This window comes from Peromyscus californicus, unplaced genomic scaffold (genome assembly GCF_007827085.1).
Source record: "Peromyscus californicus insignis strain IS unplaced genomic scaffold, ASM782708v3 Scaffold_14__1_contigs__length_90479793_seg_2, whole genome shotgun sequence".
NCBI classification, from domain to species: domain Eukaryota; kingdom Metazoa; phylum Chordata; class Mammalia; order Rodentia; family Cricetidae; genus Peromyscus; species Peromyscus californicus.
Genome location: NW_026294436.1, coordinates 26,874,309 through 26,892,406, shown reverse-complemented (window position 1 = coordinate 26,892,406; position 18,098 = coordinate 26,874,309). Strand labels below are relative to the sequence as shown.

At 36.6% G+C, this 18,098-nt stretch overlaps 1 protein-coding gene across 2 annotated transcripts in view; it reads right to left on the bottom strand.

Annotated features, from left to right (window-relative positions):
- The window catches only part of Kcnt2 (potassium sodium-activated channel subfamily T member 2), a 353,431-nt gene that overhangs the window by 157,730 nt on the left and 177,603 nt on the right, over positions 1-18,098 (bottom strand). For both annotated transcript variants that reach the window (XM_052737110.1, XM_052737109.1), the window contains exons 9-12: positions 15,966-16,146; positions 14,543-14,707; positions 12,584-12,720; positions 10,165-10,228 (exon numbers count right to left, since the gene is read on the bottom strand). In XM_052737110.1, coding sequence (XP_052593070.1) covers positions 10,165-10,228; positions 12,584-12,720; positions 14,543-14,707; positions 15,966-16,146 — 547 coding nt within the window. The remainder of the gene's footprint in view (positions 1-10,164; positions 10,229-12,583; positions 12,721-14,542; positions 14,708-15,965; positions 16,147-18,098) is intronic.

The window sequence follows — 18,098 nt, the reverse complement described above, 5'->3', positions numbered from 1 at the left end:
CTGTCTAAAGAGAATTTTGGCTTAAGTAAATTTATACTTGACAAATACTTGATGGTACTTTTTGAAAATATTTTGATCATTCAATATTAAGAAGAAATAGTTATTGAAATAGCAAACTTGGCACTGTATTAGGATTATCTTCACATTTTCTAATGTATGCAAAAATTCATATAAACACCATTTATTTTTATAAACTTTGAAATTTCAAAGCACATTATAGTTTAACTGGTGATTATTTTTGTTGTTGTTATTGAGAATGTTTCTCTTTTTCCAGTTGAGGTAATATACACAAAACAAGACAGCCATGTTCTACCTGGTTACAGTACTTACTGATATTATTAATGTTACAAAACAATTCATTAATTTAAATCTGAACACTCAGAAGTAACTATCAAAATATATATTTTTCAGAAGTAGTAGGCTATCAACAGACTTCAAAAAATTACATAAAGAAAAAGTATTAAAATTACTTCAGGGTAAATAAGAACCACTTAAAGAGCAACTTTAAAATTTCACCCTATACTTTGCTATACAAATTTTAAAACACAAAATTTACATGTAACAGGTTATCTTTATACACAAACACATTGGTAGAATCAGAAAACACTACAGAATGAGTTTACCATATCAAAAGTATGAAAAATTAAGCCTCTCTGCCCACATCTCCTGTGTATTCCACAGACCATCACCTCCTGGACTCCCTCCCAACTAGGTGTTATATCCCAGCCCCCAATTCAGGAGGAGAAAAATCAACCAGATAGACAAACCCCTATCCAAACTAACTAAAAGGCAGAGAGAGAATATCCAAATTAATAAAATTGGAAACTGGAAGGGAGACATAACAGACACAAAGAAAATCCAGAGAATCATGACATACTTTAAAAACCAATGATCAAAAAAAAAAAATTCTAGAAGAAATGAATAATTTCCTCAATAGGTACACTTACCACAGTTAAATCAAGATCAGATATACAATTTAAATCAACCTATAACCTTACTGAAATAAAAGCCATCATTAAAAATCTATCAACCAAAAAGAAAGAAAAAAGAAGAAAGAAAGAAAAAAAAGGCCCAGGGATAAAGTTTTAGAGCACAATTCTACCAGACTTTGAAAGAAGTTAGTGCAGAAACTCGCCAAATTATTCCACAAAATAGAAACAGAAGGAGTATTATCCTATTTGTTTTATGAGGCCACCATTATTCTGATACCCAAACCACATAAACACTCAACAAAGATAATTCCCGACCAATTTCCCTTATTAACACAGTTGCAAAAACACTAAATAAAATACTTGCAAACCGAATCCAAGAACACATAAAAAACATCATCCACCACGACTAAGTGGGCTTCATCCCAGGGATGCAGGGATGGTTCAATGTATGACAATCAGTAAATGTAATCCACCAGATAACCAAACTGAAAGAAAAATATGATCATCTCATTACATGCAGAAAAGGCTTTATAAAAACCAAAAACCCTACATAATAAAACTCACAGAACATGAGAACATGGCAGTCCACACCTTTAATCCCAGAACTCTGGAGGCAGAAACAGGCAGATCTCTGTTCCAGGCAAGCCTGGTCTACAAAGCAAGTTCTAGGACAGCTAGGGCTATACAGAGACACCCTGTCTTGAAAAACAAAACAAACAAACAAAAAGTCCTAGAATAATTATGGATACAAGGGACATATGTGAAAATAATAAAGGCAATTTACAGCAAGCCTATAGCCAACATCAAGTTAAATGTAGAGAAACTCAAAGCATTTCCACTAAAATTAGAAACAAGACAAGGCTGCCTGTACACTCGATGTCGATTCCATATAGGCCTTGAAGTTTTAGCTGGAGCAACAAAATGACTGAAGGATATAAAGGGGATACAAAGTGGAAAGGAAGAAGTGAAAGCATTATTATTTGCAGATGATTTGTACATAAATGACCCTAACAATTCCACTAGGGAACTCCCACAGTAGATTAAACACTTTCAGCACAGTTGAAACTCAAAAAAAAATTAATCTTCCTATTTACAAAGAACAAAGTACTGAAAGAAAATCAGGGAAATAACATTTCAAAATGTCCTTAAATAATATAAAATAACTTGGGGTAATTCTAGCCAAGCAAGTGGAAGATTTACATTTAAAAAAAAAAGCTTCAAGTCTTTGAGAAAATAAATTAAAGAGGATTTGTGAAGATGAAAAGATCTCTCATGCTCATGGATCAGTAGGATTAACATAGTAAAAATGGCCATACTACCCAAAGCAATCTATAGATTCAATGCAATCCCCATCAGAATTCCAACACAATTCTTTATAGAACTTGGAAGGACATTTCTCAACTCCATATAGAAAAATAAAAACTTCATGATATTTAATATAATCCAGAACAACCAAAGAACTGCGGAGGTCTCAGGCTCCCTGATTTCAAGTTGTACTAAAGAGTTATACAGTAATAAAAAAAAGACATGATGTTGGCATAAAAATAGACATGTTGATCAATGGAATCAAATTGAAGACCCAGACAAAGATCCACACACTTCTGGATGTATGATTTTTGATAAAGAAGCCAGAAATATACACTGGGAAAAAAGAAAGCATCTTCAACAAATGGCACTGGGCAAACCTGATGGCTGCACGTAGAAGAAGAATACAAATATATTCGTATCTATCACCTTGCACAAAACTCAAGTATAAATGGATCAAAGACCTCAACATAAAACCAGATACACTAAAAGTGATGGAAGACACAGTGGGGAAAAGCCTTGGTTGCACTGACACAAGAGATCACTTTCTGAAAAGAACACCTATAGCACAGACACTACTTTGGGCAATTAATAAATGGGATCTCATTAAACTGAAAAGCTCTGTAAGACAAAGGACACCGTCAATAGAACAAAGTGGCAGCCTACAGAATGAGAAAATATTTTTATCAACTCCATATCTGATAGAGGACTAATATCCAAAACATATAAAGAACTCAAGAAACTAGACATCAAAACCCAAATAACCCAATTTAAAAGGGAGGTATAGTTCTAAACAGAGAATTCTCAATAGCAGATTCTCAAATGGCTGAGAAATACTTAAAGGAATGTTTAACATCTTTAGCCATTAGGGAAACGTATATGAAAACTACTTTGAGATATTTTACACCTGTCAGAATGGCTAAGGTCAATAATACAAGTGACAGCCCATGCTGGGGAGGTTGTTGAACAAGGAGAACACTCTCCTATTGCTGGAGAGAGTGCAAAAGTGTACATCCAGCATGGAAACTATTATGGCCACTCCTCAAAAAATTAGAACGCAATCTATCTCAAGATGCAGCTATACCACTATTGGGTATATACACAAAGATTAATCTGCCCTACCACAAGGACACTTGCTTAGTCATGTTCATAGCTGCTTTTATTCATAATAGCCAGAAACTGGAAACAACATATATGTCCATTCACAGAAGAATTGATAAAGAAAGTCTGGTCCATATATATACACAATTGAGCATCACTTAGCTTTAAAAAAAAAAGATGGCACGATGAAATCCGCAGGCAAATAGATGGAACTAGAAAAAATAATACTGAGTGAGGTAATCCAGACTGAGAAAGACAAATATGGTATTATTCACTTATTAGTGGATATTAACTGTTCAGTAGATGATAATAGAGCTACAATTCTTAGACCCAGAGAGGTTAGGTAAAGAGGAAGTCTTGGTGGACACACAGATCTTCATGGGAATGGGAAATAGAATAAATTTTATAGGTTGATTGGGGGCAAGAAGGGACAGGAACAGGAGGGAAGAGGTAGAAAGTAGATGGGATAGAGGGAGGGCATACAGGGAGAAAAGGTTGGAATTGGGAGGAAAGGGCAATTGGAGAGTGGGATGCAAACCTAGAGCAGTAGAAACTTCCTGGAATCAATGAGTGTGATCCTAGTGAGGATTCCTTGTCACGAAGGACCATCTATTGCAGCCATGCAAGGCTTCCAGTTGTGGGACTGGGTTGTATTAGGGTGAGTTGTTGACATAGGGAGTCTGGTGGAGCTCCCCAAACAACCCAGGAAAATGCTAGCACAGAGATTTATTTGCTCTCTGCAAACTGCCAGCCTGTCCCATTGCAGAGGACAACATGCCAAGTGCTTATTGAACATGGAGAGGTCTACATAGAGCCCTCTCCCCTATGTTCTAGTCTCTTTGGTGTTGGGGAGGAAATCTGCAGGCTACTGGAAGAGAAACATGGACACCAACCCTGCCACAAAACGTTTGACATATAAAATCTGACCTGACTACAAGATTTACTGGGTGCACAATGGTGCAGAACTTGTAGGAGTAGCCAACCAATATCTGATTTAACTTGAGGCCCACTTCACAGAGATGGCCCATGCCAGACACTGCTTGTGTAGCCAGGAACCAGAAACTAGAAAGCCCAGAGACCTAGGGAGCAACCAAGCATGACTAGAAAAAAAAATGAAATGATACTGTGGTATACTCATAGATCAGTGCCTTGTCCAGTTGTCACCAGAGAGGCTTCCTCTGTGCAGAGACACACATCCAGACATTATGCAGAGAGAGAGTCTAAATTGAAGGGCTCCATCCAGCCCCTCCACGTGGAGTGCAGGGAATCCCATGGAAGAAGGGGAAGAGAGATTATAGGAGTCAGAGGAAATGGAGGACACCAGAAGAACATGGCTCACTGAATCAACTAAGCAGGGCACATATGGGCTCACAGAGTCTGACACAGTAAGCACAGGAGCTGCATGGGTCTGCACCAGATCCTCTGAATCTACGTTATGGCTGTTAGCCTAGTGCTTTTGCAGGACTTGCAACTGTGGGAAACGGTGAATCTCTAACTCTTGCCTGCTCTTGGGACTCCTCCTCCTAATGGGTTTCAGTATCCAGCTTCGGTGTGAGAGCTTTTGCCTTGCCTTATTGTATTCCGTTGTGTCAGGTTTGGTTGTTGTCTCTTGGAGGCCTGCCCTTTTCGACGGAGAGGAGGGAAAGTGGATTTAGAGGAGAAAGGAGTGTGGAGGAGGAGCTTGGAGGAGTGGAGGAAGGGGAAACTTTTGGGGATGAATTGTATGAGAGAAAAATCTATTTTCAATAAATAAGTAAATAACAACAACAACAACAACAAAAATGTATGAAACCTTTTGAAATCCACTCCATGTTTTGTCTTCCTTAGAAATCTAAAAATTTCACTGACTGAATTCACATTTTTATCCTTGAAATTGATTCTAAGCCTAAGGGAAGAAACGTATCACTCAACGTTAGCTGTTAAATTACTGTTTCTCCATTGTATGAAAGTAACTCCACTGCCATATTCACTACTGGAAACAAAGTAAAACTTTCTTTCACTCCTACAGTCAGTTAAATATGAGCCTACATTTTCATTCCAGTAGGGTTTTTTGTGATTTTTTTTTTTTCAACTCAAGTCAAAGTATGCAAAGACATGGCCTAGGAATGAACTTTGACTACAGACAGGGTACAGAGAGAACTTCCCCAAAATTTCTGATACGTTTCACATAGTAGTAAATTTGATTCAAATTATAGAGACCTTATCATCCTTAGCCAAGTAGAAAATACTAACTTTGATGAGAAAACACCATTGTTCCCAAGTCTCTGAGCCTTTCTAAGAAACTCATTGTGTACTAAAGGCATAGGAAAAAACAGTGATTTCCACATGATCAGTTAAAGGGTAACAAAGTAGATTATTCTCTAAATAAAATAAAATACTCCTATCAATGAAGTGATTATATCATAGCGAGATTAGAAAATCATGATAGAGGCATGCTTCCTTCTCTTTATGTACTTACCACCCAGAGAGAACAATTTACTTAAATAATTGAAAGGATTTTTGTATACAAAACCCCCATGTATTTACCATCTAGTCCTGAAAAAAAAAATTGAATCAGGTACAGTTCTTCTATAAAGCATAAAAAGATATGTTTATTAACTGTTGAAGAATTAATGAGCAGTGCTTTCTACTCTCCTGAGTGCCTTTTCCCCAAAAGCTGGAGGAGGGCTGCAGGCTGAGGGAATTGTTGAAGGGCCTCTCTCATAATGCCCCATTTGCATCAGTGACTAGGGGAGATTTTTCCTAGCAAGTAACATATAACATCATAACATGAAACAACATTTATTACCAAGCAATATGGTTAGATATAGTTAGATATAACTATATGTATAACTAGATATATAATATAGTTAGATAATAAGCATAGATTTATGAGATTTTATATTTTTTAAATAAGTCTTTCTGATTTAGAGCATTTGCCTCCCCCTGCTTCCCTGGGACAGAAAAATAGTTTTAAAAGGAGATGAATAAAAATGCACTGGAGTGTCTAAATAAATTTTCCCGAGAAATAGCCATGCATTTTATAACAAATTCCAGGAAGTTTCTTCCTGTCACAGGGCATAAACACTTCCCTAAGTCTCCATTTGCCCAAATCTGAACAAAGGACAAAGAAGCAGGGATGATGTTGCTTTGGTGTACTCATGGATGTGTGCAAGTGTGTGTATGTGTTGTTTGTCTCTATTGTCCTTCAATTCCAGTGGATTGCCAGGACCCAACTGATATTCCCTGTTTCTGAGGCCCTGAACTGTAACATTAACAATACTCCTTCGCTTCAGAAGGGTTCACTTACGCCCCCAAATCTACCAAGTACTTACTACTCTATTTCTTCATGGGATTAACCCATAGATCACATATAGTATGCTACCTATTTTACCAGGCCTTGCTCAGCTTCCCTTATCACTTTGAATTGTAGCTGTGAATAAAACAAAAGAAGTCCGTCAAGTGTGAGGATGGCAGTTACATTTTAAAATATATGAGCACGTAAAAGTGTGCGTGCTGCTCCACTGCAAATCTATCTGCTGTTTTACTGGCCTCTTAAAGGTGACATAAAGTTGTAATGAAAGGAATTCCTTTATCTCCTGCACATGGAGTATTCATCATAGGACCAATTTTTGCCAAAGTGAATGCACCTTTAATATTCTACTTAATGAAAAACACTTAAAGCTATATGCACATTTACTTGAACTACATTACAATTTCTATAATTTGCATAGCATGTAGGAACAGCCTCCTGTTTCCTTTTGTCTTAGTTAAGGCATCCCTTGCTGTGAGGAGACACCATGTTCATGGAAACTCTTATAAAGGAAAATATTTAATGCAGGTGGTGGCTTACAGTTCAGAGGTTTAATCCATCGTCATCATAGTGGGACAGGGTGGCATGCAGGCAGACATGGTGCTGAAGAGGTACCTGAGAGTTCTACATCTTGTGCTGGCAACAGGAAGTGATCTGAGACACTGTGTGTCACTTAAGCATAGATGAGACCTCAAAGCCCACCCCCACAGTGACACACTTCCTCCAATAAGATCATATCTACTCCAACAATGCCACACCTCCTAATAGTGCCACTCACTCCCTTTGGGGTTCATTTTCTTTCAAGCTACTACACAGTCTTATTGTATAAACATTTACTTTAAAGCTCTAATACTAATGATTTTCTTATTGTTTCCTTATTTTTAAATTTAATAGTATTAGTTCCTATTTCTTGACTTTTTTCCTTTTAAAATGTTATTTGCTGGCTTCCCATTTGCAGAAAAGTATAGCTTTCTGTTCCCTAACCTGACCTCATGCTCACTTCCTTTGCTCCATATCTTTGGAATAGAATTCAAAGTTAATTGAGATGTGATTACTATTGCGCATTCTTTCTGCTGGCAACTGATCTTTGTAAGATAGGAAGAACATCATAGTTCCATTTCAATCTACAGTAGCTCATTTCCTCTGGAAACCTTTGTTTTTCCAGTCACAAATGCAAAGTGTATCTTCTCTATTTAAGCAGCTACAGAAAAATATTCTAGAACTGGGTAGCTTATATATAAGAAGACTTTCTTTCTTTCTTTCTTTCTTTTTTTTTTTTTTTTTTTTTTTTTTTTTTTTTTTTTTTTTTTTTTTTTTTTTTTACTGTTCAGGAGACCATACTCCATAAGAAAATGCTAAAGACATGGATTTCCCTGTCAGACCACATACCTTGGATGGCTCCTTACAAGGCTGTCCCATAGTAGTAGTCCTTAGTATCAAAGTACCAAAAGCAAGCACTAGTTGAGGAGTCATGCTAATGGTTTCCTTTCAACTTTATTTCCTATTTGAAAGACCTGTCCCTAGATACAAGTCAACTGTGACCCTGTGGGAGCCAGAGCTTCAACTTGGAAGTTTGAATAGGTCACATTCTGTGTGCACCATTTGTCAAGCAGCAATCTGTTTTCAGTATGTTCACCCACGTCAAGGAACAGCAAATTAACAACTGTCCATGGGCAGCCCTCCATGTGCTATGAGGTGACTCTTCAAATAGAAACTGTTGCACAGTTGTTGGCTTGAGACTGGCTTTCCCTGCAGCAAGGGAAAGCCCACACTCCTCTCCACTGTGTTGGGTATCAGAGTCCACCTTTGCTCACACTTAGATTTTGGTAAACCACATCTTTTAGTATCTTCCCACGAGCTGTATGCTGTTTGAAAACTAATCAGTTAGAAATTCAGTAACTACCCTTTTACCTTCTTTGTTTTCCTTCTTGAGAAAAGAAAAATCCCTAGAATGTAGAATTCTAAGTGGAAAAGTTTTTTTTTTTCAGAAATTTCTTTTAAAGAATTGAGTTTTTTACTTCTAACTTCATAATAACTGTCTGTGAGCACACACACACACACACACACACACACACACACACACACACACACATACACACACACACACATACACACACACACACACCACTAAACTTCAAATTCAATCTTGCTTGCTGTCATTTCGTTACATAACACTAACATGAATGCCAGTGCATTTACCTTATCACAGCAAACCAGTCAATATAAATGCATGGAGGCATTTGGATTCTCCATCATTAGTTTTTGTTTCTGTTTTTTTCTGTTTCTCTGATTAGTATTCCTCATGTTAATTTTGCTCTCTGTTTTACCTCTCTCTACCTCCAATGCAAGTTGGGTTATTTCACAAACATTATGCTACAATAAGCAAGTGTTACACATTTGACAGTTTCATTGCCCAAATTTGATTGAATTGGATTGACATTATATTTTGGGCCTTGTTAGAATTCATAGAGGAAACTGGTTCTCAGTTCCTCTCTCTTCACCTCCTAACATGTAGATATTATTTCATCCACTCAATCCTGGGTGAGAATATATGATGTTCTCACAATTTACTCTTCTTTTTGAGTTAGTTTTATTATGTAGTTTATTTTTCTTTGTAGGTCCAGTGTTCTTAAGCTATCTTCTAGGCCTCTTACTGAATTTCCTTTTGTTATTTTTTATTTGATTTCCAGAGTCTTCTGGATGATTCCTGAATGTTTATGGGTTGTTTGATGTATTTTGTTCTATGTATATTATTCTTTTTGATATGCGCATCATGATCTCACATTACACTTAAGGCGTTTATTGAATATCAGCATCTTCTGAATAGATATTGTAAAACCGATTTATTCACCCACATTTAGAGTATATTTCTTCTGCTTCTCTGATTTCTCTTTCTTTTTTGGTAGGAATTTTGTGTTCATTCATTCTCTTTTTCTTTATTGTTGCCAATTCTCTAAAATGTCCAGTGACTCTTGTGGACTGAATATATAGGAGAGAAGAATTTAAAACTAAAAATGCTAAGAAAAAAATGCTGACAGGATGGTATTATATATGGTTTCATTGTAGGGTAATCAAACATTGCACCAGGAATTTCTGACTTTGTATACTCATATGAACATATAAATGCATTCCCATGTGCAGGAACATACACACACACACACACACACACACACACACACACACACACACACACACACACACACCTGAATATAGGACATTTTCTCTTATATGGACCACTTCCTCAAGACATATTTATTTGAAGAAGCATATGAAACACTCCAAGCAATTTGTTCTCAATCAACTAAGATATTGCATGTACCTAGGCTCCCAAAATTTTCTTTCTGACTTAGAAAGTAGAGGATTCACAGAACGAATTGTCTAAATAACATACCTCTTCTCCCAGGGTTCAGAAAGCAACCAGGAATGCAAATGAGAGATCTAGGGAATCTGTTATTTCTTTGTTTTGACTCAAACTAAGCAAAAACCTTGCATGGTGGAAATCAAAGTTCACTGAAGGGGTTTCAGGAAACTTACAGACGATGTTCTGTCCACTTCGCAGCGGCTGCTCAGAATGAAACAGGCCTCCGCATTGTCCATCCTAAACACAGACAGGAAACAGAGTAACCACATTGAAATGCTGCTGGAGTAAGTGTGGCATGGCCTGGGCCACACCCTACATGTGTGTCCTTAAGCTTAAAGGACAGTTGGATGTCTTGCCGAACATGACTACATTTGTGAGAAAAACAGCTCCAGAATTTATTGCAGAAAAAAGAAGTTGAACTTAGCTGTTATGTTTTCATTAATATGCTTTGCACAAATTAGGAACACTGCTGATCTTTATTTTATGGATAACTCATCTCAGTAACAACTACTCAGTTAGAGAGAGAGAGAAGAGATATGCTTAGTGGTTTTAAGTCAAACTCCACTGTATGTTTATGTTTCCAGGAGACTGTTCAACCTTTTGTTCCAAACGCTTTTTTCCTCATGATAATGTTTTTTCATTCTTAAAATTAGTAACTTAAAAATGTGTTTTAGTCCTTCATAAGTAGCAATTTCAAAACATAAGAATGTTTATTTTTGAAATGAAGAATGATTTGTCTTTCTGGTACACTGTGATAAAATTAGGTTTTTGACAAAAATAATGTTTTCACTGGAGAAGAGAGACAAAAAGCCCAGGAAACTAATCCAAACAAAACAATTCTGAAGAAAACATTGAGGCATGATTGCTAAATAACATTTGTATTGGACAACATTCTCTAAGCGTCACTTTCAGTAAAGCAGTTAAGTCATGCAACTGACCTTTGGGACTTGTTTGGAGACTCCTACTCCTTGTTCCTTGCATGGGGAATTATGCTGAAGAATGTATTAGTTAACATTAAATCCCAAATATTTTATATGAAATTAGGATTAGAAATGTACATACAATAGATAGTCTGTCACCCTAAGAGATGTCTTGCTCGGCCCAGCTCTTTGAACAGTCTAGCTGGACAATAGCCTCTTGTTATCCCTTTTTTATGATTTATCCATTTTCAATTCACATGGAGGGTTTTCTGTAAATGGGACCCTTTTTTTTAGAGAATCATTTTGTTACTAGTATCAACACATAGAATCTATCTGAGATATTTATAGCTAAAACAAAAAAGCCTAAATTCAATTCCCAAACAAAAAGTTTCATCACACACATCCATATTAACACACCATGGACAAGCTGTGGGAAGAACTTAACTCATAGTGATTTAAGGAGAATGATGTATACAGACAAAAGAATATAGAGCTTTAGAGGATGTAAATGTGGCAACATCCTCTAATAATTATATAGCTATCAAATAAGGAATAGTTAAATCTCCAATTCACATGAGAATTTGGTAACATCTGACTGTTTATAGAACTGTCACCTGTAGTAATTTATAGAGATATACTCTAAGACAAAACACATACTCTTAAGCTTTCCAATATTTACCAATCATTCTATTGTGGAAGTTTCTGCTTAATGTTTTGTTTCTTAAATTAAATAATCAAATAAAACAAATTTCAGTTAAATTTATTTTCCTCTTGATAAATAAAAAACATGAGAATTCACAGCTACTGGGTACCTAAGCATCACTTGGGACATTAGGTGAGTTATGCAAACAAAAAGTCTTAAGTTATCAACTGTGATGAGGCAACTTTACATTTAAAACAGTACATGAGAGCGTCTAAGAAGAAACATGAAAGCATGCTTAAGTCTTTAAACTGGCAAAAGGTATCCAGCAAAGCCTTGCCAGCTAAAGATTTCTCCAGGTTTTGAAACTAAGGAAATTGTTTTGTGTTAGCCCTGATCCCCTGGTGACCGCAGTCCTCCCAGTCCATTCCCTCACTCCGCTTCTGTGTTAGAAGACCAATTTCCCTTAATAGGTGGTTAGACCAGGTCACTTTTTAAGCCCTGTTTACAGGCATATGGACAATACGAGGGCAACTCCACAGAACCTCTCAGGATCCTGTTTCCTCCAGCTCAGAGGACTCTTCTGACTTTGACCCCAGCAAGATAAAAGGTGTCTGTCGCTGAGTGCCTGCTGCAACCGCGTTAAAATTCAAACTCTGACTCATGCTTTGATATCTCACAAATTATTAAGTCCAACTCTTTTATTTGTGAAATAAAAGCAGAATTGTGAAATTTGGAGACTTCTCTAATGGGAAGTCTGAACACCACTTGACTATCTTTGACAGCTAACGCAATTCTATCACGGCGACTTCTCATCGCGTGGTGTAGACATGCTATCTTAGACATCTGCTTTAAAATAAAAGTAGGAAACAAGAGCCTATATTTCTAGCATTTTTATTTTAGAATTAGTAAAGTGGAGCTAAATTTTTATTTAAATATGTGTGAAATGTATCTTGCAAATATTATAAGAAAAAAGTCATCAAAGGACTGAAAATTAAAAGAAGAGAGATAGAACGTAGCAAGGATGCCTACTTTGCTCTCAGGAGATCCTGATCTTTAAGTGCTGAGCCTTGAAGGTAGATCACCCTCTGGGACCACATTGGAATCTGTAGCACCCTCCGAACTTGCACATCCATCTCCGTAGGGCACAAAATCACCACATAATAATCCTACTCGAGGTAAAATGGGCAATGACATAAATACAGCCATGCTTTACGTTATCCTACAGAGGTACACAAAATACTTACAGAAATTTTCCTTAATTATGATCAAGTTGAAATAAATTCGTGGTAATAAATAAAGTTTACTTTTAAATTCAGAAAAATTAAGTAAGACTGCACTATGATGAACATAAAGTGAGGAATGCAAACAGTCAGTGAGCCTGAGTTATTTTAATTGCATCAGTACCACAGAGCAAGACCATCATGGAGTACACACTACACGCTCCTTCAGTTTAGATAGCACTGCCGAGTGAGTGTAAAGCACACACTGGATGGGAGAAAGAAAGGTTTACGAGTCAATTCATACTTCAAAGTGTGGCTTTTCAGGCTGAAATATATTTAACTAATATTATAGTATGGACTGGTACCTTGGAGCAATTTCTGATGAATATTTGTATAGTTAGGAGTTTTGAAGGTATATTGAAAACAATAAATGATTTAAAAAATGGTTTTAGATCAAAATATTTCAAAGTGCACCATAATCTAGAGACTTGGCAAATGCATTCAAAACGTAAAATGACTTAAAACTAATCTATAAGAATTTGGCTTCTCTGGAAACCATTCCCTATGAGGTCCTACTAAAATATATCTACAGCAACATGTTTAGTATTTAAAATCTTTATATTGTTAATAGATAGACTTAATTATTATGAGATCATTTTATCAGATTTTCTCAAAATAATATATAATATTTATAAAGAAAATTAAAGTGTGTGGGAAAGTTTAAGAACATAAGTTAGGAAGAAACAGTGTTAAATCAATATGCTATGTATTTTAGACATCACTTACAAATTATATTTTATTCAGCGTTGTCCTATGTTTTACTCACACAAATTCATTCAGGAAAAACAAAACAAACAGCCATTTCTTAACTGAAGTAATTGCACTGGGGAAAAAATTGCCTAAATCTCCTTTGTCTTTACAGTGCTTTGTCACACTCCAGAATGAATACACAAAAGGCAACTTCCAGGCACTGGAGAGATGTCTTCGCAAGTAAGAGTGCTGGACACACTTGACATAGGACCTGAATTTGGTTCCCAGCACCCACACTGAGCAGTTCACAACAGTCTACAACACCACCTTGAGGGATCTGACACAATAGTTAGCTTCTGTGTTCAACCATACACACAGATGCACAGACACATACAAACCCACATAGGCACACAGAGACACACATCTACACATAAAAATGAAAACCTTACAAGAAGGAATTTCCATATTCTCACATTCCTATCAGCAATACTTTTTTTGGTTTTTCAAGGCAGGGTTTCTCTGTGTAGCTTTGAGCCTTTCCTGGAACTCACTTTGTAGACCAGGCTGGCCTCTAACTCACAGAGATCTGCCTGCCTCTGCCTCCCGAGTGCTGGGATTAAAGGCGTTCGCCACCACCGCCCGGCTTCAGCAATACTTCTTATAACTACGCTTTCCATGATGGTTTCTTCATTGTTTTTTTGTATTTCATACAAAAACCCACTGCTTTGTAAAATTTTCTTTTATCCTTTACCCAAGAGAGAAAACAACAATTCTTTAAGTCCAATAAAATGTTTGACTTAAAGCAAAAACAAGTCCCACCTGTCTTTTAGCACAGCTACAGAAGGGAACCTCAAGGCTGTTTATTCACCCAGCATTTTTTCTATGTGCCTCATTCGTCTTTCATTTGCCCTTTTTAAATGTGAGTATATAAATAAAAGCGCCAGAATGCAGGCTGCACTATCGGTTAGTGTACTATTAAGTATGATTCAGTATTTTACATAATAGAATTCAAATTTACCTGCAGTCTTGGATGTGCATAGAATTCATTTAGAAAATCCATAAGTAAGTCGATCTTCAATGAGCTGACACACAGGACAACGTGCTTCTCAGTCTGAGCTCTGTGACGACTGTAGTTGCCACCTGACTTTTGTCTCTCCATCCACAAATAGGCTAACTGCTCAAACTGTAATGAATTTTCCACATGTGAAAGAAAAACATCACACAGGAGAGTGAAAAATCCAGTGCAGTGCCCCATTTGTGATCAGGTACAATGCATTTCTTACTCTTGAAATAGCTGAGTTTCAAATTATCAGTATTCCTTTCAACAAGAGGCTGACCACGTGATTTCCACAGCGGTTACAAAGGAGGCCCTGAGGCTTCAGGTCTCCATGGAAACACATTAGAATGATTTTACTATTATACCACCATACCAGGCCACTAAGATGCTAGGCGATGTGCTTTATGTCCGGGGAAGTATGATGTGATACGCCATCCACTATGTGAAAAGTAACAGCTCTACCAGCTGCCACTTCTCCTGCCCCATAGTGTCAGGATCCTGCGAGGGGAGAAAGCTGCATGGACACACAATGCACTGTGCAGCAATGAGTGATGTAGAGGAATGTCAGGGAAGGTAGGCGTGGCAGAATGAACTGGTTAAGGCTGTCTGATGAACACGCAAGGTTAATTTTCATTTGCCATATTTTGTTCCTGATTTGTTCACGTATGGGCATTCAGAGCCCATGACAACAAGAAATTGGAGACTGGTCATGGTTTATAGCTCTGCCCTTTGCAATCAGTATACTACCCAAAATGCTCCATAATGTGCACACGCAATGCTCAGAGATGGCTTTAGTTGATGGACATGAGAAATCAACTTTTTGTTTTTGTTTTCCTTTTGTTTTGTCTTTCAAGACAGGATTCCTCTGGGTAGTCTTGGTTGTCTTGGAACTTGCTCGGTACTGCAGACCAGGCTGATCTGGAACTAACAGAGATCTGCGTGCCTCTGCCTTCTGAGTGCTGGATTAATGGCAGGTGCTACCACTGAATGGTGAGAAATTAACTTTTAACCCCCGGCAAATCACACCTCTTTTTTTTTTTTTTTCATTTCTCAAATTTAATTCCTTAGTCTAACATCCTATAATTTAAAATTACATATCATAACTAGTGATATCAGATAATCTATATTTAAAAGGAAACATGTTGAATAATCAAAGCAAAAATGTGGGCTATCACTTGTGACTTGGAGGCAAAAGGTGTCTAATAAAATTTAAGAAGTCATTTCTGACATAATGTAAGAAATTCATTAAACTCTCCATAGCATGTCTTATAATAATATTGTTAAATAAACAATCAGGTCTTTTTTTTTTATTAATGGAGAGGTTCAATATTCCATGGTGTTGCGTGTTGCACAGCTCTACAAAGGTGAACAAGGTTCTGTTTACCTGTATGGGGAGTACCACAAGAGCAACGCAGATCATAGCAACGACAAATAGCTTGGAAGACCACGTTTCCGGAGTGACATCCCCAAAGCCCACAGTAGAAAATGTCACAATGCAGAAATAGAGGGAATCAAAGAGATTGAGTTTCTTGCCAATTCGTTCCAGATGCTGAATTCCACAAATGCTAAAAAAGCAGATATGCATTTAATATTAAGACTCACAAATTTTTCATTGCTGTTCTTTGAAAACCAAAACACATTTCATAAAGACATTTTATAATTGGCCTATTGATATGAAAATTTCCCCAGAACAATATAACTTTGAAGTTTTAACTGCACTAATTAGTTACAGTTTTGTTTTGTTTAATAGACAAAAGTGTTAACCACAATAGCTGACTCCCAGAGACATTTAGTGCATGTTAAGGCAAAACAAACCAACAAATAAAAAAAGGAGAAATTTCTAAGTCTGACACAAGTCAAAATAACAAAAGTCTTTTATTGTTTAATTTAGGAAGAATAAAGGTTTATTAATGTATGTGTGGGCATCTACAGAAAACTGTCGGTTAACAATAAGCAAATCATATAGTTTGAACACCGGTGCTGCCAATATTCTAGTTGACATTAATTAGCTCTTGTCAAAATACTGAGAGGGGTTGGCCCTTTAAGAAGAATGGGAAGAAATGGATTGCTGTCATTATTGTGGGAAGATCTTTGCTGTTGGCATACTTTACCCTGTTGTATGTAATGTTTCTTTTTCTGAACAACCTTAAGTTATGATCCCAACATTTTTCAACACATTAAGAACCCAGGCAACTTTGAGCACTGTTATGATGGACTTCCCAGATTTTAGAACTGTGATACAACAAATTTCTGTTTGGCTCATTATAAGTAATTCAGTCACAAATATTCTGTCATACAGCCACAAACCAATCTAATACACAAGTGTCTTTCAAATGGGAGCCTACAGTATAAGATGAACTTCTACAGAAAGCAAATGATATGTAAAAGAGTCCAATGTAGAAATTCTTAATGATAGATATCCACAAATTAGAATTACTAAAATGGCATTAGATATAGCACCAGTACTTAATTATAAAATAAAAACTAAAAGATTATGAGTATTGAATATATTGTACATGTAGAAGGGTAATAATAAATTTCCAACATGAAACTCAGTATGCAACTACAATGATTTGAACAAGGATGTTCTAATTTATATATCAGTATTAAAATGTGGAGACTTCAGGAAATGGAAAATCATGACAGTGGTGTCCTCAGACACGAGGGCAGTCAATCTTATAAAAGGACTGATGATAAGTACATCAAAATGTCTAGTCATTCTACATTCTGCCATGTGATGATACAGGAAGAAGACACTGTCTTAGAATTAGAGAGAAGGCCCTCACCAGACACCAACTGGGCCAGAATTTAATATGTAACATCTCATTTCAATCTGATAAAAACAAAATTTATGTAACTTATAAATTATTCATTCTCACACATTTTTGTGGAAATGGACCAACAAAAGATATCAAAACTGAGAATAGGGTTTTGGCTTAGTGAATGCCTATAGAGGAAGAATCAGCTTTAGGAATGGAAAATGGGTAGAGGCTGGAAGACTGGTAACATGGAGACAAGGAAGGTATCACATTGAATGTGTTGCTAAGGACAATTCTCTCAGGGTTCAGGAAAATGGGATTGTAGCAGAAAATTACAGAATTACAGCAGAATTTTGGTCTAACATTATTTATTGAAGATGATCCTGATGAGTCGGAGATAAGAAATGGATGTTTTATTGGAAAACAGAGAAAAAGTTGTCCTTGTAACACAGCAACATCACTTGACTGCATTAAGTCCATGGTTTTATGAAAGCCAGAATTTAGGAGCGGTAAGTTAGAATCATTGGGAGCAGAAATCTGTAAGTCAAGTATTTGGAGTGTTTCACAGCATCTCCTGATGATATGCTAAAGTCATATAAGAGAAAAAATGGTTTAAAGATACAACTTATAGGGAATTCTATCTCTAGATAGAATAAAGAGAAGCAGGATGACCTGCTCTGGAAGAGCAGCACCATCGTGATCAGATTGTGAAGAATAAAAGTATTTCTCATGAGAAGACACCAAGGGTGGGAGATTAG